This window comes from Uranotaenia lowii, chromosome 2 (genome assembly GCF_029784155.1).
Source record: "Uranotaenia lowii strain MFRU-FL chromosome 2, ASM2978415v1, whole genome shotgun sequence".
Lineage (NCBI taxonomy): Eukaryota > Metazoa > Arthropoda > Insecta > Diptera > Culicidae > Uranotaenia > Uranotaenia lowii.
Window position 1 is genome coordinate 143,377,864 of NC_073692.1, and position 22,795 is coordinate 143,400,658.

Sequence of the window (22,795 nt, forward strand, 5' to 3'; positions counted from 1 at the left end):
CATGTTTGTTCTCATTTCACAATTTATAGCAGACATAAGAAGAAAATTCTATAACTTTGTCTCAACGCTAATAACATTGTATACTTAAAGGCGCTATTTTTTATAATTTAGAGAAAATTAATTATTTTTGCTCTGTTCTTCAGACAATTGTTTGATAAATATTAGTTTTTGGTTAAATATTAGTAATTTCGTAATCAGCAATCATAACGATCGATTCAGAACAAGAATATGCCATTTGGAAGGGGGATCAATTGTACCCAACTCTAGGGGATCAATTGTACCCATAATCAACATTTTAGAAAACTTTTTCTGAAAAAGGTTGAGAGTTTTCAATGGCTTTAAAAATATGGCATTATGAAGTTCATTTTACGCTCGAACGATTACATTGGAACAAATATTTTTTTCATAATTTTCCCATGTAAGGAACATTTCAAAGTGATTAAAAAAGATCTTCAAGCTACATTTTGTGAAATTTTTCAAACTAAGTTCAATTACTCAAACAATTATTTTGTTAAAAAATTTAAACTACAAGCATTGGTATTTTGTTCATTTTGGCATATTTTTCTAGAACATTTGATAATTGTAAGACATTCCAGTTTCGAGATATAGCTAAGGAATCAAGTATCCCCAGGGATCAAGTATCCTCATTCTCCCCTATACTTAGGTACACAGGTATTGCTACAAGAATGTATTTCCAAGATGATTAAAAAATAGTGAAAGTGAGATATGAGAAAGTTTTACAAATAGCGAATAAAATTATAGAATATCTGGAGTAATCTCTCAAACTGTATAAGGAAAATATGCATGAGTTGGGGAATCAAAATAAGTTAGGTATGTCCATGTAAGCTACCATTTAACTTGTTCCTTCCCTTTGTGTTGTTGGTAATTTAGTTTGGATACGAATTTTTTGTTTTGGACTCTTGAACCAATTTAGATCATTCCTCCATCCAATACGCTTCTTCAAAAGTGTGAAAAATTTCCGAATACGATATTGCTTTTTAGTTTTTAAGAATAACTAAAAAATGCTACTTTTATGTTATCACTTGTTTCTTTATTCTTCAAATCATTTTACAATATTTGCTTTAGTTAAAAACCGACGTCGCACGAAACATTAACCATATAAATACAAATACAAAGAATTCACGCTACGCAGAGTTGTCATCCACCCCCAAGCCGGGGCATTCGTGCGGAAGGATGAGCAGCATAATTTCTCGGAGACGGATTCATCGGAGCTAAAAAGTGGAATCTAATAAATAAAAAAATCAATTTTAAAAAGTCAAACGAACTTACGAGTATTGTCTCGAGATCTTCGAGGTCGTTTTACGCCACTTGGCCCGGGCTGAGGATCCGGACTTGATAAACCGGCTTCCGCTGAGCTTCGCCGTCGACTCGTGATTCGGGTACTTTCGGAATCGGTCGAGGATAGAGAGGTATCCGTTTCTCGATTACCAGCTGGGACGGACTGAGAACTGATGTTGTAAGCCTCCTGAGATGAAGCTTCCAGTGTAGTTTTTGTGGTTTGTCTTGGTTGATTTGTACGCGTGTTGCCAACATTTGACGATTGGCTGTCTGAACTGGTGGAACTATCTGAACTCATTATTGTTCTGGGGTGACTTCCACCCTCGACGGATTGTGAGCTGATGTTGATCGAAACCGAGGAGGCTTGTGACTGAGGATCTGTCGCTCTGGTCTGTCCTTGGGATGAAGGTTGGTTTTGAGATTGAGACTGAGACAGGGAAACGATAGTACTTCTACTAGGACTTGGTGGTTCCTGTGAAGAAATTTGCAGGTCGTTTGAAATACTTTCTGCGCTACTTTCCGAGGTAAGGTCTAAGGTCCGTAGTGGTTCTCGGGAACCAGTATCTTCCAACGAATGAATAGTTGAGCTAGATACGTTCAACGTGGATGCGGGCGAGGGACTAGCAAGCGGAGTTGCTAGCAATGCATCCGGAACACTTGTAAGAATTACCGGAGCAGATTGTCGATGAGAGGGTAACTTCATGTGCCGAGGCGTGCGATCGATATCGATATCAATGTAATCCTGAAGCTGACTTGCTTCGATGTCTGAAAGATTTGCGTACGCACTACATATCTCTTGATACTTTTTCTGTATGGCATCTGTGACTTGATCCGGAGAGTCGAATCGTTCGTTAAACATTCGATGAAAGGCGGGAAACAGCTCGTAAAGTGAATCCAATTTTTTCAGCTTTGGCAATGAAATTTTGGACAGCTGCTTGTAGGAAGTGAGTAATTTGGTTGTTTCGGTAATAATTATTCTATCTCGTTTGCGCAAACACTCGTAGTAGGGATTGCCGTAAATGAACCGGCTAAGCAGTTCCAGAAGCCCTTGGTCGTGAAGAATACTATCGTTGCGGTACAATTTTTCGCCCGGGAATGCTTTCTGAAAAGCACTCGAACATGGTGTACACTCAGGGCAGAATAAATGGTTTTCCTTAAATTTAAAAAGAAACGTACGGAATAACAAAATTTTAACAATTAACAGATTTAACATTGCACTTACATTTTTTGTTGCCTCCAGCTTCCTCATCTGTGAATTCGCGCCCAGATAAATCAAGAACGGCGAACAGCGACAACAGTTCATGCAAACCGCAAACTGCATCAGATCCTGACCGGTGTACAGGAAATCTTGCTCCGGATTGATCCGGCTAACCTCTACCGAGCCCATTTCGGAACCACCCCCCGCCGTATCCGCGTAAATTTTCGGAACGAAAACCAAATTGCCGCAGCGCCTTCCGTTTGTTGCTGTTGTTTTTTATCAATTTCAAACTCTCGACCGTTTGCGGCTTTTTTGCTGGCGCTACATGCTTCGGCTAGTGCACCCGTTCGATGAATAATTATAATCCAAAATTGATCTTTATCGAAGCTCTAAAAAACACAATTTTGTGGTAGGAATTTCAGTACTAATTATTATTATTCAGCATAATCAATCTGAAAATCGAAAAGCATGTTGAAACGAATGGAACGATTTATTACATACGTTTGATTCCATTACTGAAGTTAAAAGGGCCAGATAATAAAAATTATTCCAAAGAGTCAATTTTTATCTTTTATGGTCTGCAGAAAGTATGGTAAAAATTGTCACGGGATGAACGGCTTAATCTGATGAAAACAAGATAAATGCTCAAGCACGCTTGAGCAAGTCGATCAAATACATTGTTAAATTACTCTTTAAAAATGCATTTCAGTGAAGAAAACGAAATTACAAATGAATTTAACAAAATTTGTCGACAAACTTGAATTTGGAGATGGTCCTTTTTTTAAAAAGATATAAAATCGGTCTGATGATTAACATTTTTTCAAGTAACTTCTTTTGACCGTGTAACTGACAGCTGCACTCTGCTTTATCGACGTTCTGTATTTTGTTTTGATTCTAATTTTCGTGCGTTTTTATATTTTTGTTATAAAATCTGCAGCTGTATATTTTCTGTCCTCTTGCCAGGGGTTTTTGCGCGTACTACCCTGATTAAAAACCCAATATTCCGGCAAAATGGCACGTTACGTCGGTCTCGACAAGCTGGGAAAACTGTTCTCCTACGTGCGCGATAATGGTGGAATCCGTGCCAGTTTGTACAAATTGTATCGGTAAGTTTCCCATTCGAGACTTATGTAACTCATGTAGACTTTGAGAATTGAGTACACATGGATGAAATCTTTTTGTTTTGCTTATTGGTCGCCGCAGCATGGACGAGATGAAAGCTGGTCGATTGGTCGGGGAGGACAAGTACGGCAACAAATACTTCGAGGATCCTTCGCAGTTCTACGGTCGCAACCGGTGGGTAGAATATGCGCCGCACTTCAATTTGGAATACGACGGTTCCCAAATTCCTGCCGATTGGTTCGGTTGGATGCATTACAAGGTTTTTGAAAGCATAATTTTATCGAACTTAGCAATGGAATTAGAATTGTTGATGTTTCATTTCAGACGGATTTACCACCAAATCGTGACGGCAACCGAAAGCAGTACAAATGGATGGCTGATCATAGCGAAAATCTTTCCGGAACTACGAGTAAGAAAAATAAAACATACTTATGGTTATAGAATTTTTATACAGTTGTTTTCGGGTAATTTTAGGGGCATACATGCCTTATTCGACAACCAAACCGAAGGTTGATGCTTGGGATCCTTCTAAACCAACGCCGAAGCTGGAATGAAATTCAGGCTTTATTTTCTAATTGAATTGGTATTTTGAATGTTTGAAAATAGAATCGCCTGTTAGGAATGAAATTCTGTAAATATGTGTTTGTTTTATTTTAAGACTGCCAAAACATCCATGATTGATTATTATAATTTCTTCTGAAGGCCTTGATTGAATGCATAATCAGAGGAAATTGACGCCAAAGGATCCTTTCTTACCAACAAAAAGAATAAAATTTCTAAGATTTATTTCAATATCATATTTTTGGGCATCGCTTACCAACTTCACAGCATAAAAATAAAAACTAAAGAGTTATCATCAACATCCGGTCATCGGCTTATTCAAACTTTGGCGGAGCTGGTGGGGCAGCGACGGTTTGCTGCTGCCGAGGGATCATTCCCAGCCGTGGACTTGGTGTGAGTGTGCCAGGTTTAACGAGATTTAACGTTAGGATCGATCCAAAGTACACATGCTGAATGACCGGAAATTTGGACAGCACCTCTTTCTGGTACATTTTGATCAAACCGGTGCAAATTTTGCCCCATGAAGGAACCGCACTGATACTCCACAGCTGATTCGAGTGTTCTGCAAAGTGTCCGGTCTTGACCTGCCGGATGTAGTCGATGCAACTCACGAACATGAGCTCTTTCTTGTGTTCGTCGATTATCTTGTCCTCCACAAAGTGGGCCGGCTCGATTGGACTGTTGACGGCTAGCTGGGCGCTACCCCAAATAAAAGGTACAAACTGGAAATCGTCCAGACTCCAGACACCGTGACTTCCGGCTGGTTCCATTCGATAGGTGACTTGTAGTTTTCGCACCAGGTTCAGATATTGATTGAAAAGTTTCAAGCCAACAGCAACTTCATCCTTCCTTTCAATGGCTCCCGTCTTGAAGAGGCACATCAGAAACATAACAAAGGCCAATTCGTGCCCAGTTCCATAATCAATCCGTGTAGCATTCCCAAAAGATTCTACGAAATAAACGTTCAGTTCTTTGACAGCATCCTGCAAATGTTCAGGCAAAGCCGCAGAAATTAAGCCTGGACCCTCGGCCTGTACTTTTTCGAACCAACTGCGGAAAGCAATATTCCCGAAACGGGCTGGTTGATCTACCGGCGGGGTTTCAATGGCCAGCTGCTCTAGTCGGCTGAGAGCGTCCATCAGTTTCTGTATAACAGGATTTATCTCTATTTTTTGGCTAAGCCTGGTCGCTTGCAGGGCAACGCACATACTGCTTATGAATCCCAACAGATCGTAATATGACTCCGATTTTTCCCAGTGGGCCATCTCCATAGCACTTTTGATTTGCTTTTCCGGTACCTTGAAGTCATATTTGTTTCCGGCGATTTCTACAAGGTAAAAGGAAGATGCTATGAATAAATGAACTAGAAAAGGTTTGCTGACGTACCTGCTGCCATATTTATGAGAATTTTTAAAGTTTTAAGACAAATTGAAGCGTTGATTTTCTCAAAAACGAATTTTCTGGTTCTGCTAAAAAGTTCAAGAATTAAGTGATGTTGAGAAACAACGGACCAAAATAAAAAGCGTTGTGAGTTGTGCGCCATCTACATCTGAGTTGACAAACTAAAATGACGTCGATAAAGTATTTTTTGAGAAACGTAAAAATGTTAAGGTCGTTCAAATTTTTCGAAATCATATTTATTAAAAAGTATTAATTTTTAAACTAAATAAACCTGTATACCAGTGGGTCTGTTGCTGCAAGTATACTCATCTGGAAAAATGAGATTTTTCAACCCCTTGGAAAAACAAAACCATTTGCCAAGTCTGATATATCATACATTAAATGAAGGAAAGCCGAACAATCAGATCTCCTTATGAGCATAATCGAGCTGTTACAGCCAAATAAAGGAAGGATGTTGGAAAATGGGTTTCACTTAGAGCTAATGATGTCTAATTTGTTCTTCTCGCCACAAATAATCAGTTTCCAAAGTAATAAAAGTGATCTCTTTGTAGAGTACGGTAGTGTATATGGTTTAATTTAATATTCATGTATAAAAAATCTATGTTAAAAGATTGGTTAAAAATTGAGAAGAATTTATATCCCAAGCAACCAGAATTCTCTTAAAAAGGTTCCATAGAAGCTTAATCAGCTCTCGTTTGTGTCTGAAGAGAATGCTAATCAGCCCAAAATTTAAGTTCTTAAAGCTACTTTCAAGTTCGTTTAGGTGGCTGTAGAGAACGCTATTCAGCTTCTAAGAGAATGTCAAAAAACTTCAACGCGCCGAATAAAAATCTGAATGATAGATTTCTCTGACATGAAACATCAATGAAACTTACCAGCCTCTCGTTCATTGCCACTGTAATAATTAGTATTTCAACTTAATGTCATTTGAGATAATTGAATAGGTTGTGTAGGAAATAAGACGAGGATGAATAAATATCGGAATAAAACAGACAAAAAATTAATAATATTCATAGGCACCCATATTTGATAATGATTAAGCAAATTGATCAACCTTCCTATTAACAGGACCCGCCGTTAAAAGGCGTTAAACGGAGAGAAATCCTGATGGAGTGGTGAAGTTTACAAAATCTGATGAACGCGCGTGGGAAAGAAAAACGAGTCAGTTTAAAGACGAATTTCACGAAGAGAGGTTCGGTTTGTGGCTCTCATCGTGTGGAACGAATGAAAAATATTCGGTCGGTTTCGACAGGTTGGTCAATAGATTGTACCTTATTTCGTTTAAAGGACTTTCAGTACACAATATGAAATAACGAAAATTTGCATCATCGAAAATTTATTCGAATATCTTAACATTTATGAGAAAAAATCGAAAAAATCTTGAATTCCATTTGTAAATATCAGTACAGATATAAACAAAACAAGGAAGAAGAAAACAACACCGGCATGGTAGAAGCTTTTTTTCTCAAGGCTGTTTTCATGTGGAAAAAAAAGTGGAAATACCTCGTATAAAGTGTGGTTTCACGATCCAAACAAATCTTCCGGCTAGCTGGGGTCTGCTGATCATCGAGATAGCTCACGGTAGGCGAACAAACGATCCGGTAAGATAAATCCGAAATTGTTCGTGCCGCGGAAACTGTTTACAGGCACTCACTTTGATAACAACAACATACAAGTTGCTATAAAAAGCTGTCAAATTCCAACTCACGCGTAGTCACTGGTGTTTTCATCACTATCACTTTAGTGTCATACCATCTCACGTATCATTCTGCAACCATGGAAGAGGATGATGCTCTGATCTGCTACATGTGTTTGAAAGTGGAAGACTTTCCAAACCGTCTCATCGAATGTGTCCAATGCAATAGAGTGGTTCACTTTAGATGCAAAAAAATTGTCGGAAATGCTATCGAAAAAACACGTAGAAAACCATTTTTTTGTTCGATCGACTGTAGTACCATGCATGCACAAAACAATTGCACCGAGAATCCTGGACTGACAGACGTTCTGAATGAAATTCGTCGTCTGTCCGTTAGTCAACAAGAAACTCAGCAACAAGTGGCAACGATAGTGAACATCACTAAACAAATTGAGGCATCGCAACAGTTCATATCCGATCAATTTGAACAATTTAAAGCTGAACTCAACTTTATGAAAGAGGACAACGAGCAAATTAGAGAAGATATGGACCAATGGAAAATGAAGCACGAAGCTCTAGCTGAGAGGGTGGATCAAATGGAGCTTGAATACGATAAGCTGTGTCGATCAACTCTCAATAAAAATGCGGTAATTTTGGGAATGCCAAGGGTTCAAAATGAGGATTTGAAAGCAACTATTTTCAAATTGTTTGAAGTTCTTGGGTGTCAAATGGGAGATGATTCTATATCTTATGCCAAACGTCTCGGAAGCGAAATAATAAGTTCAGCCCCCATTCTAGTGACATTCAACTGTAAAGAAAATAAAGAGAAATTGTTTGAATGCAAGAAACTTCACGGGCCGCTTTTAGTTTCAACAATGTTCAAGGATATCAATGCGGGAACAAAGAAAATTACCATTCGAGATGAGCTGACGTCATACGGAAGAGAGCTGCTGCAAGAAGCAAAGGATTTTCAAACTAAAATGGATATTAAATACGTCTGGCCCGGTCGAGATGGGAAAATTCTTCTGAAGCAGACGGATAATTCGAAGCCGATTATTATTGCTACCAAACACCAACTACAAGAATTGTGCAACAGGAATACTAAACGTTCTTTAAATATGTCCGTGGAGTCGTCCGGGGAACCAAATGCCAAGCGTCATCAAACAGCGCAGTAAAAATATTCGTTTTAAGTAAATTAATTAAATATCATGGATTTCTCAGCGATAAATTTTACCTTTAATACTATTTCATGTCTGAATAAATCAAATTTTGTATCGAAAACTAATAAAACGCTTACTATTTTGCAACAAAACATAAGAGGAATGAACACTGGAGACAAATTCGATGCATTGAAAGAATCTATAGATCTCTATGCTGGAGATCTTGATGTCATAGTCATAGGGGAGACTTGGGTTAAGGAAGCTAATAGCAAGTTATTTCATCTGAGTGGATATAAAGGTTTTTTCTCTTGTCGACCTGAATCCCAAGGAGGAGGATTAGCGGTCTTCGTTAAAAATGCTCTTATCGCCGAGGAACTATCGAATGTCCATGAAAACGGATTCCACCACATCCAAATACGCCTTAGTATCACCAGTATGCATGTAGATGTACACGCGATTTACAGGCCCCCAAGTTATCCCTCGAGCTCCTTTTTTTCTCAACTTGAATCAATATTTCATAATACTGAGCCAAATGTAACAAAAATCCTGGTTGGTGATATGAATATTCCTATTAATAATTTAACGAATGAATCCACACAGAGCTATTTTGACATCCTGAAATGTTTTAATATGGCAGTTACCAACACTCATCCTACACGACCTAGCAGCAACAACATCCTCGATCACGTAGTCTGTCCCGAATCACTGATGAATCATGTAAGAAATGCGACCGTAGATCCTGAAATAAGTGATCATTCCACGATAATTTCGTCATTCCTGCTTGAAAAACGTCTCACTACTCGAGTTTTAGAGAAAGTTATCATCGACCATAACCAGTTAAATTCGTATTTCGAAGCAGAATCTGTCAACATCGAAGGTAATAACGCGAGTGAAAAACTGTTAAACCTGATAGAGTTATATCGAGCTTTAAAAGTTAAATTCTCCAAAACTGTTAAAGTTGTCGCGAAAGTTAAAAGCACGTGCCCTTGGATGTCATTTGACCTATGGAAGTTGATTAAAATTAAACATAATCTATTAACTAGAAGTAAACGCATGCCTAATAATAGCGAGTTGAAATCCCTCCTGAAACAAGTATCAGCTAGAGTAGTAAGGGAAAAATCACATGCTAAACAAATTTACTACCAATCTTTGTTCAATACGTCGAACCAACGAATGATCTGGAAAAATATAAAATCAGTTACTGGAGAAAAAGAGCTTTTCATAGATGAACTCAAACTTTTGAAAAACGATCAAGTTATTGAGAAGAAAGATGTAGCAGACATATTTAACCAACACTTCAGCACAATAGGACCCCAGCTAGCCTCCACAATTAACAGTCAACGTAATATAAACCGATTTCACACCATGATACCAAATACCTCGTCATTTTTTATGAGACCTGCCGATGAAAATGAGGTTATTTTGAAGATAAAGGATCTGAATTCAAATAAGAGCTCGGGACCAGATGGAGTTTCGGCAAACTTTTTAAAAAGACACCACCGGATTTTCTCAGCCATCATAAGGGATGTGTTTAATGAAGCTATCGAGACTGGTTGCTACCCCGCTTACCTTAAGACAGCAAAGGTCATACCAATTTATAAGGAAGGTAGCAAATCGGAGGTTAACAATTACAGACCAATATCGGTGTTATCTGTCATAAGCAAAGTTATTGAGCAAATGTTGGCATCTAGATTGATGAACTTCCTAAATCAACATAACATTTTGTACAATCATCAATACGGCTTCCGAAGTGGATCCAGCACACTCACCGCGGCCTGCGAACTTATTGACGAGATAACAAACGCAATGGATGTAAGAAAATCCGTAGGAATACTTTACTTAGATCTCAAGAAAGCATTCGACACAATTGATCATACGATTTTATTGGACAAACTGAATATGTATGGCATCAGGGGAGCAGCAAATAGGCTTCTGAAAAGCTATCTCGTCGATCGCAATCAATATGTGATTGCCAACAACTTCACCAGTCAACTATGCCCATTAAAAGTCGGTGTTCCACAAGGCAGCAACTTAGGTCCACTGTTGTTCTTGATTTATATCAATGACCTACCAAAACTTGATCTTCGTGGGAAATCTCGCCTTTTTGCTGACGACACTTCAATTCTGTATATTGGTGATAATGCAGAACAAATAATCCGTAACATGAGAATTGATCTGCAGACATTGGGAGAATATTTTTCTGAGAATCTACTTTCGCTCAATCTCTCCAAAACAAAATACACTCTATTTAGAGCACCACGCTCGAATACAGCTCAGACTATCCCGAACCTTGTCGTCGATTCAACCACTATCCAACATGCAACGCACTACAAGTACTTGGGCTTAACTATTGATGATAAGCTCAATTGGGTCGAACATATTGATAAACTTAAAAAAGAATTAAGTGTTACTTGTGGATTGTTCTGGAGGATTAGAAAGTTGTTGCCTACCAAGCAAATGATAACTATGTATCATGCCTTCGTGCAATCGAAGTTGCAATACATGATTGCTATTTGGGGATGTGCATCTAAAACCAAAATGAAGCAACTACAAACTATTCAAAATCGATGCTTGAAAATAGTTTACAGTAGACCACGGCTCTATCCAACTGAACAGCTGTTTCAAAATGCAGCAACATCAATTTTTACCATCAATGGTCTGAGAGAAGTACAGACGCTGGTTCAAATGAAAAACTTTATCGATAATCCCCAAGCGCTGAAAAACCTACAGTTTCCGACTCTTGATCACGGTTACCAAACAAGACGTCATGGAGATCTCCAAATTCGAAGGACGAACACGGAGAAAGCAAAACGAAGTTTTTCAAACTTCGGTATTTTTCGCTACAATGCCCTACCTCTACATATAAAATCAGAACATAACTTATCGAAATTTAAAGAACTTGTTAAAGTTCATGTTCGAAGTCGAATGACTTCGCTATAACATCCGATACCATGTCCGGTACATAGAAACCCTGTGCAGCATCCCCTCAAAAGAGATTATTCTCACTGGGGATGTCAAGTAGTACTCCTTTCCAAAGTCCCAAATCCGCGCCCGAAAATTCATATTTTACATGCTGTACTTAACCCCCAAAAACCAAATTTTGCTTTATCATTTCCGCCACCGCCGCCAAGTATCGACCGCCACCACCATCCACAACCACCCGCCGCCACCCACCGACACCCACCGCCACCATCAACAGCCGCCATCCACATTGCAGCTTATCAAACAAAAAACATTAAGAAAAACCGTGAACAGAATTCAAATCAGTGGAAGTGACAAAATTGTAAACAAAATATCAAAAAAAATTGTTAACAATATTGTAATTCGATTATTGAAAAAAAAAAGAAATAATAAATGGAGAGGAGGTTTTGTGCCTACGGGAGCAGGAATTCAGAAAGAATTACACTCCCGCGGGCTTTCCTTCATCTCATTAAAAAAAAAAAAAAAAATACCACTGATCATACTGACAGGACACTTAGAACAAAAATTCGATCATTTTCTGGCTAATTTTTTTCGTCAAATTTAGCAGGTTCGCAATACCGACGGCAGGTGGCGAAGCTATAATTTTTCCTGTAGAAATGCCCTGTAGGAAAAATGTACCTGTTTTGCACGATTTTATCGTCTGAATTGCCTGTTTTTTTGCGAAAATCGGGTGGCACTTTCTAACTGGGATAGCATTTCTTCAAATCGATCGATGCGCACTCTGGAATCGATATTGCGTACTATCGATTCCAGAGTGCGTAAATTATCCAAAAAACGAAATCGACTGTCCAGTCAGTATGGTCAGTGCAAATACCATGACAAGAAATTGACAGACATTTTTGACATGTCGCTTAGACTTCCCATATAGGTTCTGTAAAATACCTTCAAGTATCATACAAGGGGCTGAAAGAGAAGGAAATTTCCGAACTGACATTTCAGTACCGCACTGACGTTTTGGTACCAAAATGCCATTGAAATCAAAGGGGAACTGACGTTGTGGTTCCAAAAAGTCGGTACGGTCCGTTTGTATGTGATTTGACAGTTGCTTCAGTCCTTTGGTACACGGAAAATAAAAAAAAGGTAAAATTTACCTTTTTGCGAGGTGAATTTTTTCCACCCCTCTTTCGAGGTAAATTTTACCTTTTTTTCATTCACCTAGCAAAAAGGTAAATTATACCTTTTTTTCAATTCACCTAGCAAAAAGGTATATTTTACCTTTTTCGCATTCACCTAGCAAAATAGTAAATAATACCGTTTTCCCATTTACTGATTTAAAAGGTAAATGCTGGTTTGTTTGATTGGTTTCTTCAATAAGAATTAAAAAAATACAAAATTCTATCAAAAATTATATTTATTGAAGATAAATAGGGACTGGTAATTCGGCTTCGCGTTCTTCCGAGCCGCCATGGCCGCTGAATACTCCTGCGTTGCGGACATTCATGACCTCCTCTGTTCGGCTAATCCTGTCAGGTTCGGCTTTTCCGGCTGGAGGATGACGTGGAATACACCTATAAGCTCTATGGGTCGATCTGAAACAAAAGCAATGTATTATGACGAGAACCAGCACAACAAAATGATATCTAAGAAAACACTTACCATTCTATTCCGATTTTCACATATTATGCACAAAGCAAAACTTGTTCCTGAATGACAAAACAGCTTAACCTGAATAAACGGGTTCGGCGAATAGTCACTTTTTTCGAGAAGAATTGTACCGTTTTGTTTAGCTTAATCCAGGTCAACTTCACCTCGCGACGAGGTAAGTTTTACCTTATTTGGTTTTACCTTTTTTTTCTAGGTGAATTATACTTTTTTATTCAGCTCAATTCAGGTGAACTTCACCTCGCTACGAGGTAAGATTTACCTTTTTTGGATTCACCTTTTTCCTCGGTGAATTGTACCTTTTTTCAAACCTCGATTCAGGTAAATTTTACCTCGCTGTGAGGTGAGTTTCACCTCGAAGAGGTAGAAGCTACCTTTTTGGCTTTCACGATCGTTTACCTTGGCTATCTCGGTAAATTTTACCTTTTTATTATTTTCCGTGTATCATATAGGTTCTTTTAAACACCTTCAAGCAGGGATGCCAGGTGTTGAGGATAAAAAATCTGGGCAATTTTGAAAAAAAGTCTGTGTTGTGGTGATCCTTAAATTTCTTCCCTGAATTCATTTCTCGGTTTATTTTTTTCACTAAGACTTTACTTCCACTCGACTTAAAAACCCGCACTCCAACGATGAAAGTAGCCAATAGAATGACGATATTTTCCCGCTTCGTCCGTCGTTTGCTTTCACTCACACTCTACCAATCATCTCTCCAATCTTTTAGTGTTAGTGATCGCTGGCTTTTGCCAATATGATTATCACTCACACATGAACAAGTTTAGGTCCGACAATGATTTACATCTGGCTTAGTCCTTTTTAACAAGACCACACCGACAGTATTTTCTGTGTTGCCAGATAAACGATTTTTTTTTGTGTATGATAACATTATTATTAATAATTTTAAATATATTTCTTTGTTTCCATAAACAAAAGTACAAATCAATTAGAAGATTTCGGCCATCTTTTTTATTATCATTTATCATTATCGCTATATCTACCACATGTGTGTGTCTGTGCACAAGTGAAGATAACAAATTTGGTACTTAACAAGAATTTTTACGATGCGTGTGAGGGGGGAGGGGGGGTGGAGTTGTATTTGGGTTATTTGCGAGTTGAGAATAACATTACTAAAACTGTTTCCTTCCACGTAACATGCCGAAAAACTAAGTTTATGAATGATTGGTCAAATACCCATGAATACAAGCGAGATTTACAGTCTAATCTGGCACTTACGGATCCAATCCGATACATGAATATTGATGATTTCATTACTCAATTTCAAAAGTCTGTAAAATCTTGGCACTCTGAGCAAAAATCTGGGCAAAATCTGTGTCTGACCAATACCTGGACGAAGTGTCAAAAGTCTTGGTTTTACAGACAAATCTGGGCACCTGGCAACGCAGCCTTCAAGTATCTTAATGGTGCGTTTTAGAATGTTACGCGAACGTTATCGACCTTCTTGAAAGAAGTTCCATTAAAAGCGCTTAGAAGTTACGTTATCGATAGTTTAACCTTTCAAAGGGCGATGGAAGTTCCTGAGCAACTTTTACGCGACAAGAGTCACCTGAAGTTCACGTAAAACATTTTTTCAGCCAAATGTGAACTTCGGAGTTCCATCTTTAAGTAAAAATGCGACTTTTGGTTGCTTGGGATCAGTGTCAAGCAGACCGTTAGAAAAATGCAATCCGCCAGCAGTTCGGTACATGCTGGTACCGTTAGTGAAAAGAGTTACGGGGAGAAAGAGATAGGGAGAATAAGTTTCCGAGAAAGAAAGTTTGAGTTCGCATTACAGCAAGCGGAGAAAAATAAAGGCAGATTTAAGACGTGTGTCATAAAGAAAAAACGGGTTTTTCTCACGCGGAAGAAATTTATTGAGAAATTTCGAGTTTTTAGTGGAAGGTGTTCAAGGAAATGGAGGATCATCACACTCTTCTATTGTTCCTTTACGGCAGTCATGGTAAAAAACTTTTTAGTTTTACGTTGAAACCTTCTCTAGAGTTCCTTGGAAATACTGCATAGCCTCGCGTGCTGAAATGAGGGAACAAAAATACAAATTAAAAGGCTTGAAATTAACACTTAGAACCACAATTTTTGAGCAAAATGTATTAAAGAAAAAATAAATGTGTAACATTAATTTCCGATGCACAGCACGCACCCTCATTTTTTTGCCTAAAAATTATAGCAAAAACTGCGTGTCATGCATCGTTAAATACGTTAATAAACTTACTTGAGTCATAATAATCGTAGACCTTAATCCATCCGGCTATTTGTCCTAGAACGATTGCTTTCCGGTAGCCAGAAACGTCCAAGCAGATCGATTGGTTTGAGGGCAGAGAATTGAAGTACAAAACCAGACGGGTGTTGTCGTTTTCAGCCTCGATTTTCTAAAACGAGATGTTTGAAGTTAGGTTTTGAAAACGTGACCGTAGTCAGTAGGATTTCATACTTTCAGATCTTTGATTCGCTTGAGTTTCGAAATTGTAGCCTCGTTTACTGCGTATCCACTGGGCATTAAAATTTCCATCAGAACCATGTTAGTGATTTCATATAACTTCTGGGGTTTAAAGCTACTGCAAATATGAACGTTGAGATCTGCTTCCCTACCTGTCCTTTTGCTTACAGTGCTCTTGATTTCAAAACGAGGTTCGTCGTCTAATGTTGGGTAATTGTACTCGTAGGCTATCTGGAAAACTCCCGTTCCGGTACCTTGAATATGTACATCCAAATCTCTCACCTGTTGGGGAAGAACCACTTGTTGGGGCGTTACCGAATTTTTTGGAGTTACTTGGAGGGATTTTCGGTACGAGGACGCTTTATCGATGATTGTGATCTCGTAATTGTTGCGGGACGTCGAAAGCCTTTCCGCATAACTTGCAAGAGCTTGAAGTCCAACGAATGTGTTCTGGATATTATCGTAGCCACCTTTATCGTAGCGTTGACTTACTAGCCACTGCATTATGGGCTTTCCGTCAATGGCCATACTTGCGTTCAAGTTTGTCAGAAGGGCGTATCCAGCAGTCTCGATGCTTGTTGAACCAGTTTTCCACCAACGTTTCTCGGAGTCGGAATCAGAATCGGACTTATCAAGTAACAAGTTCCATGCGTCCAACACTCTTGGATGTTGAGCTAACTGAAGAGCATAGGTTGTCAAGGACAGTGCGTAGGGATCGCTTAGTGAGTCGAGTTGCCTTGCAAGATAAGTGGTTCCTTTATCAATTGATGTTTTAAATTGGTTGCGGTTGTCTTCATGTTCTAAAAATGCGATCACAGTATACGCCGTCAGGGTAACCCCTTCTTGAAGACTTCCTTGAATGGTTTGGTGCCAAACTTTTCCTACTTCAGTGAATTTACCGTCCGTCTGCTGCTGTTTTTCTAGCCAGTTAAAAGCGTCTCTGATGACCTTTTTGTCCACGGTGATATATTGTGATGCAATTCTGTAAAAAAAAAGTTTGATAAGGTTTTCATTGACTTAGATTTAAATTCCGAAATAAACTTTTTTGTTATCAAACTAATTATCAAGGGACAAAATAGTCTGATTAGATTGGGGGATTCTATTTAATCATCTGACAATTATTTGTGCAGGGGGTCTTCAGATCTACCTAAAAAATTACAACTTGGTTCATTTTTACCTTTTTGAAATACATGTCTTTATTAAGATTTAAAAAAAATCGGGTTAGATTTTGTTACATTTTTTGTAAATAAAATAAAACCATATTTTTAGCTACATAACTGTATTATTTTTCAACGGGAATCATTAAACAGTACAACAAAACACATTGAAATTTATATAAGCTTCTCCAAGAAAATATTTTAAAATTTCTGAGTTATAATTTTTAACATGAAAAATAAGCTTAAAATGGTTTCCGAAAGTACCGTCTGCATCACTGAATATTCTGCAAAAACACCAAGCCCAATTTATGATGCAACTTCCATTTGAAGGCATCAATTCCTTTGAGAGTTATGGAAGAAATAATGACAATAAATCTATTGTTTTGCATCTAAAACAAACAATGGTAAAACAACTGCCCTCGCATACTAAGGTAATGCGCGCTTCTAACGATATGGGAACAAAAGTACTTATCTCCAAGGAAAACACGCCAGCTAGTTTCCAACGTATAATGGCTTCTACCCAAAATGCAGTGCAGGGTTTGAAAATATGTGTATCTAATCAAATTATATTATTCATTTTGAAATAACAACTTTTGATTGACGCATCTTAGAGGTTTACGGTCTTGCGCAAAGTTGTTCTTTGAATTTTCAACAATAAGTAGCAGCATAAAGAATTTGAGTTCAGTGCAATAGAGAGGCTGTTGGATTTTTTGAACAAAAAAGTCACTTTTTCCATACTAATTTCCATACAAACTCTGATTTTTTTTCACTACAACTCATTTCAAATCCTAGAGCCTCCAATATTTGCACAGTTGTTATTGGGCACAGAAGAAATCATTAATCGTTTGATACTTGTTTTGGCCCTGTGGTATCGAGAAATCGAAGTAGTCATATGATTTAAATCAGGCATGTCAAACTCGTTTAGGTGTGCGGGCCGCATTATAAATTTTCTATGATGTAGAGGACCGCAGCAAAAATCAGTTAAATCGGTACATTCAGCTTTAGTTTTTTTGCAGTAATATTTTACATAAAAATCAGTGGTGTTTTATTTGTGACAATTTAAAACGGGTCTACGCGGGCCGCATTGACTTAGGCCGCGGGCCGCATGCGGCCCGCGAACCCCCAGTTTGACATGCCTGATTTAAATAGACTAAAAAGTCAATTGACATATTTCCATATTACGAGACGGTTCATTAGTATATTTGGTCGATCAGTGCATCTATTTGCGGTGCCAGTTTGGTAATTATCTCAGATATCATATTGGCGACGAGGATAAAACTGTAAGTAACTATAAATTACTCCAGAATAGTGAAAGGAATACGCGGAAAGTTTTTATTTGTTTGCATTGGAAAAAAATGCTAAGCTACTATAACAACTGGTCAACAGACGATACTTATTTTATCTGTGTAATATAATGAAAAGATTATGATCATTTTTATCTTCCACCCAGTTTTTTTTTGTAGATAGATAAGTCTGTTCTTAAAAAGAACTTAATTTTGTGTTTTGTCGGAGTGGATTACAGAAAGTACAGCAGAGGGAAAGTACCAGAGGACTGACATACCTGCCAGCACGCTGTGCCAGTGCGGAGTAAGTTTTGGCGGTTGCAGGGAAAGATACTCAACTTTAAATGAATGGTTCTATACAAACCAAGATTTTCTATCATCATCCAGTTACTGGAACTGGCACTGGGAAACGAATCTTGGGGACAGTTGCACTATGGCAAAGAACAGGTAAGTTCTGAGAAAGAAGAAATTGGAAGTGGAGGTTTCTTTTCATTTCGAAACGATCGGACTGGTTTGCATAATGAAAATAATGACGAAGTGAATTTTCTTTTATGAAAAAAAACTATGATCAAGTGGGATCGCCACTTCAAAAAAAATGATAAGGCGGGTTCGCCATTCAAAAATAAAATGTGATAAGACGGGTTCGCCATTTTTAGACAAAATTGATAAGGCAGGTTCGCCACTTGGAAAAATATGATTAGGCGGGTTCGCCATTATTGAAAAGGGATCAGGCGGGTTAGCCACATGAAGTGATCAGGCGGTTTCGCCATTTGAAAAAAGATAAGGCGGGTTCGCCACTTGAAAAGATTAGGCGGGTTCGCCATCAATGGAATGAGAAAAGGCGGGTTCGCCATTTGAAAAAAAAAAAGATGAGGCGGGTTCGCCATTTGAAAAAAAGATGAGGCGGGTTCGCCATTTGAAAAAAGACGAGGCGGGTTCGCCACTTGAAAAAAGATGAGGGGGGTTTGCCATTAAAAAAATAATAAAAAGGTGGATTCGCCACGGGTTAAGATATAATTCGCTATTAAAAGAAAAGGTTGACGAAGAGTCAGTGTGGGTTCGCCTTTTAAAAAATTAGGCGACTTCACCATGAATAAAAATGTCAAGTGCATTAGACATGAAAAATTTTAGAAGAATTCATCATTGAAAAATAACGTTTAGGTGAGTGTAAATAATAACAAGAATGCGTTATTGAAAAAACAAGGCGAGGTCGCAATTGGAAAAAGTGATCAGAAGGATTTGCTTTTACTAACAAAAGAGAAGCATATTTTTCATTGGTAGTAAATGGAGAGAAAGGTTTAGTCATAAGAAAAAGAATCGAGTGAGTTTGTCGTGACCAAAATCAAACAAGTTTCGTCGATGGAAGTAATGAGAAAGGTTTCTAGGATCTTTCTTAAATTTAACACTGTTCTCTTTTGTTAGAAAAATCATCTTTAAAGTAAAGGAGGAATATGGTATCGAGAAATCGAAGAAGTCATATGATTTAAATAGACTAAAAAGTCAATTGACATATTTCCATATTACGAGACGGTTCATTAGTATATTTGGTCGATCAGTGCATCTATTTGCGGTGCCAGTTTGGTAATTATCTCAGATATCATAGGCCCGACGCACCTGCATTTTTTGTGAAATTTAAAAAAAACTATGAAATGTGCTTTAAATAAAGGTCCGTGCACGCACCTTGATTTTTGTTAAATACAGTACTTTGAATAATTTATAAATAACCGGGTTATTATAACCAAGGCCGTATTAGGGAGGGGAGGGGGGCAATTGGGGCAATTGCCCCCGAGGAAAAGAAATGAAAATTTAATCATAATCTTTATCGTACTGCTTTAAGTTCTAGAAAACTAGAAAAGAAAATGAAAATCGGAATAAAAAGGTTTAAAATAAAAGACACGAGGTCTCTTGAAATAATATCTCCAATAATTGCACTCCAATTTAAGTTAAGGCGGTTCCCTACAGTAAACATTACAGAAATTTCCCAGCATTTTTTTAGCTGAACAAAGTAGCACTTATTTTTTACAATACCGGGCTATATCTGGGCATTTGATCTCCAATTTATCGACATAAAATCTGGACAAATCATAAAAGAATTTGGCGTTAGTTAAAAAAATTTAATAGATAGTGACTAAAATCACCTAAAATTTTTATTTTTTTTTATCGAAACACGTCAGAAGCAATCACATCTCTTTTCAAACTCCCAAAAGAAACTTTGGGATTTGGATAAATGAAGCAAAGAAAAATTTAGCCTGATTTAGACCTTAGTTTGCTATATTTGTCCACTTTTCTTTGAAAACTTAGGCATTCCGAAATACTGGGAATCTGGATACCCTATAAAAAATAATACATCACTTTCTCTTATTTATTGAATAAAGAATATATTTCAGGAGTTTTCAGCGAATCAAGCATTATGTTCCGATTAGGTTGTATATTATGCTTATTGAAAAAATGTATCGGCTTTTACAGGAAAAAGATAATTTTTTTCTTAAATTTGTCTAAATTAAAAACAAATACAGAAAATCTCTTTTTTTTTTTAAAGAAAATTTGCAAAAAAAAGTGAAGAACATTAAAAATCCTTTAAAATTGTAAGTATTTTCAGGCTTTGTTGGGAATAAAATTACATAATAAAACCAATTTGCGTTGGTTCATACACTCTACATCCTTTTTAGTATTGAAAAAAAGGTAACTGTAGTTGACTAAATAAGTAGAAACAATCGGCAAAACTGCGTTTCGCTATTGAATTTTTATTAGTTTCGACGCCATTGTCTTACTTGAAACGAAAACTTTCGTTTTTTTGCCTCAGCTACACGGAAAATAATAAAAAGGTAAAATTTACCGAGTTAGCAAAGGTAAACGCTCGTGAAAGCCAAAAAGGTAACTTCTACCTCTTCGAGGTGAAACTCACCTCACAGTGAGGTAAAATTTACCTGAATCGAGGTTGGAAAAAAGGTACAATTCACCGAGAAAAAAAGGTGAATCCAAAAAAGGTAAATCTTACCTCATAGCGAGGTGAAGTTCACCTGAATTGAGCTCGATAAAAAAGTATAATTCACCTAGAAAAAAAGGTAAATCCAAATAAGGTAAAACTTACCACGTAGCGAGGTGTAATTGACCTGGATTGAGCTAAACTAAACGGTACAATTCTTCTAAAAAAAAGTAACTATTCGCCGAACCCGTTCATTGAGGTTAAGCTGTTTTGTCATTCTAGGAACAAGTTTTGCTTTGTGCCTAATATGTGAAAATCGGAATCGAATGGAAAGTGTTCTTAAATATCATTTAGTTGTGCTGGTTCTCGTCATAATACTATTGATTTTGTTTCAGATCGGCCCATAGAGCTTTGAGGTGTATTCCACGTCATCCTCCAGCCGGAAAAGCCAAACCTGACCAGATTAGTCGAACGGTGGAGGCTATGTAGTACGCAACGCAGGTGGATTCAGCGGCCATAGCGGTTCAGAAGAACGCGAAGCCGAATATTACCACTCCCTTTTTATCTCCAATAAATATCATTTTTGAAAGAATTTTGTATTTTTTTAATTCTTATCGAAGAAAACAATCAAACCAACCAGCATTTACCTTTTAAATCAGTAAATGGGAAAACGGTATTATTTACTATTTTGCTAGGTGAATGCGAAAAAGGTAAAATTTACCTTTTTGCTAGGTAAATTGAAAAAAGGTAAAATTTACCTCGAAAGAGGGGTGGAGAAAATTCACCTCGCAAAAAGGTAAATTTTACCTTTTTTTTAATTTTCCGTGTACAAATGCTCTTCCAAATCATTAATTTTCGTGTATATTTGTCCGCAAAAACAAATTTATATTTGGCTGAAACATTCCCCCGAGCCGATGCCAAGTAAAATTTTTGATCTGGGATTTGCCCGAAATCAGCCTTGACGTAAGGTTTCATCGTCCATCAGAAGACACCCGTCGAACTTGGTCAGCACCTGGTTCTGAGCACGGATTTGGACCACACTATTCTGTTTTATGGTCCGATTTGGCTGTTTTCTAGCTCGATACGACTTGATTCCTTCCCGGAGTCGAATTCTCCTCACGATACTATGGGCAGCACCGGATTTTCTGACCAAATCACGGTCCTACAGATTGGAATTCCTCTAAATAGTCTTTTAAATCTCAACACGCAGTTTCCGGTCGACAGTTCCACGCCGACGATTGGCTTGAGGCTTCCGAATCGTCGTCAATTTTTCCTTTTACCGTATGATAACGCGCCATACGGTATTTCTGAGCAATTTCGGCTGTTTAGCTAACCTAGATGCAGACTGTGGAGTCCCGGTCCCTATTGAGGTCCAAATCCAGACCACCGTACAACTGACTTGATTGCTGACTAGACTCTGCAAAGGTCAGTTGGGCTAGCGATTGCTCAACATCGTTGGTTGAGTTTGGCTTTTATATAGTCTGTGTGGTGGGAGCGCAAAGACAACTTATATCAAGATGCCACACAGACCCCAATGGAATTTCGAAAAAACTGTGCAGATTTTTTCCCTTTTTTCGGCTTCCATTTTGATTATTTGCAAAGTACAGTGCGTGTGTGGAGCACTATGGGTGTATGGGTAAAGGTTACATTCTCCCAGAGTATATTCCCCAGTCACGGCGCGACAGTCAGCCAAGTGAGTCGTATACCGCTAGCTCAGCGGCTGACCATAGTACGGTTGGTGTTCTATGCTGGGAAGCAAATTGCACAGTGCGGTATATCAAAAATACATACGTGAAGCTAACAAAATTCCCGAAACGTTGGTGCCAAGAACTTCCAAATCCGTCAACCAGGAGCGCCACAATATGAGCAAAAGTGTGTTCCAATTCTAAATGAAACAAACTTTACTTGTATTTTTTCAATCTCATCTTGCTCCAGATTTATGACTCTGTGTCTTGAACATTTATTTTCCATTCTGAAATATTGTTTTCAAAGGTTACTTTTTTCACATTTAGGAGAACC

At 37.9% G+C, this 22,795-nt stretch overlaps 3 protein-coding genes across 3 annotated transcripts in view; 1 reads left to right on the forward strand and 2 right to left on the reverse strand.

The window, feature by feature from the left end:
* Positions 1 to 1,044: 1,044 nt before the first annotated feature.
* LOC129741930 (uncharacterized) lies at positions 1,045 to 5,691 on the reverse strand. The gene is made up of 5 exons (XM_055733746.1): positions 5,567 to 5,691; positions 4,505 to 5,507; positions 2,522 to 2,771; positions 1,291 to 2,452; positions 1,045 to 1,232 (listed from the first exon to the last, which is right to left on the reverse strand). The coding sequence occupies exons 1-5, from the start codon at positions 5,574 to 5,576 to the stop codon at positions 1,159 to 1,161; spliced, it is 2,499 nt and encodes an 832-aa protein (XP_055589721.1). The 5' UTR covers positions 5,577 to 5,691; the 3' UTR covers positions 1,045 to 1,158.
* On the forward strand, positions 3,411 to 4,255 carry LOC129745200 (NADH dehydrogenase [ubiquinone] 1 alpha subcomplex subunit 12-like). The gene is made up of 4 exons (XM_055738127.1): positions 3,411 to 3,603; positions 3,701 to 3,878; positions 3,944 to 4,028; positions 4,094 to 4,255. The coding sequence occupies exons 1-4, from the start codon at positions 3,509 to 3,511 to the stop codon at positions 4,171 to 4,173; spliced, it is 438 nt and encodes a 145-aa protein (XP_055594102.1). The 5' UTR covers positions 3,411 to 3,508; the 3' UTR covers positions 4,174 to 4,255.
* Positions 5,692 to 14,816: 9,125 nt separating the features above from the next.
* LOC129745342 (thioester-containing protein 1 allele R1-like) overlaps positions 14,817 to 22,795 on the reverse strand; it is a 55,716-nt gene continuing 47,737 nt past the window's right edge. Inside the window, exons 8-10 of the mRNA XM_055738358.1 lie at positions 15,405 to 16,392; positions 15,186 to 15,342; positions 14,817 to 14,986 (exon numbers count right to left, since the gene is read on the reverse strand). Of these exons, the coding sequence (XP_055594333.1) occupies positions 14,934 to 14,986; positions 15,186 to 15,342; positions 15,405 to 16,392 (1,198 nt within the window). The 3' untranslated portion in view covers positions 14,817 to 14,933. The remainder of the gene's footprint in view (positions 14,987 to 15,185; positions 15,343 to 15,404; positions 16,393 to 22,795) is intronic.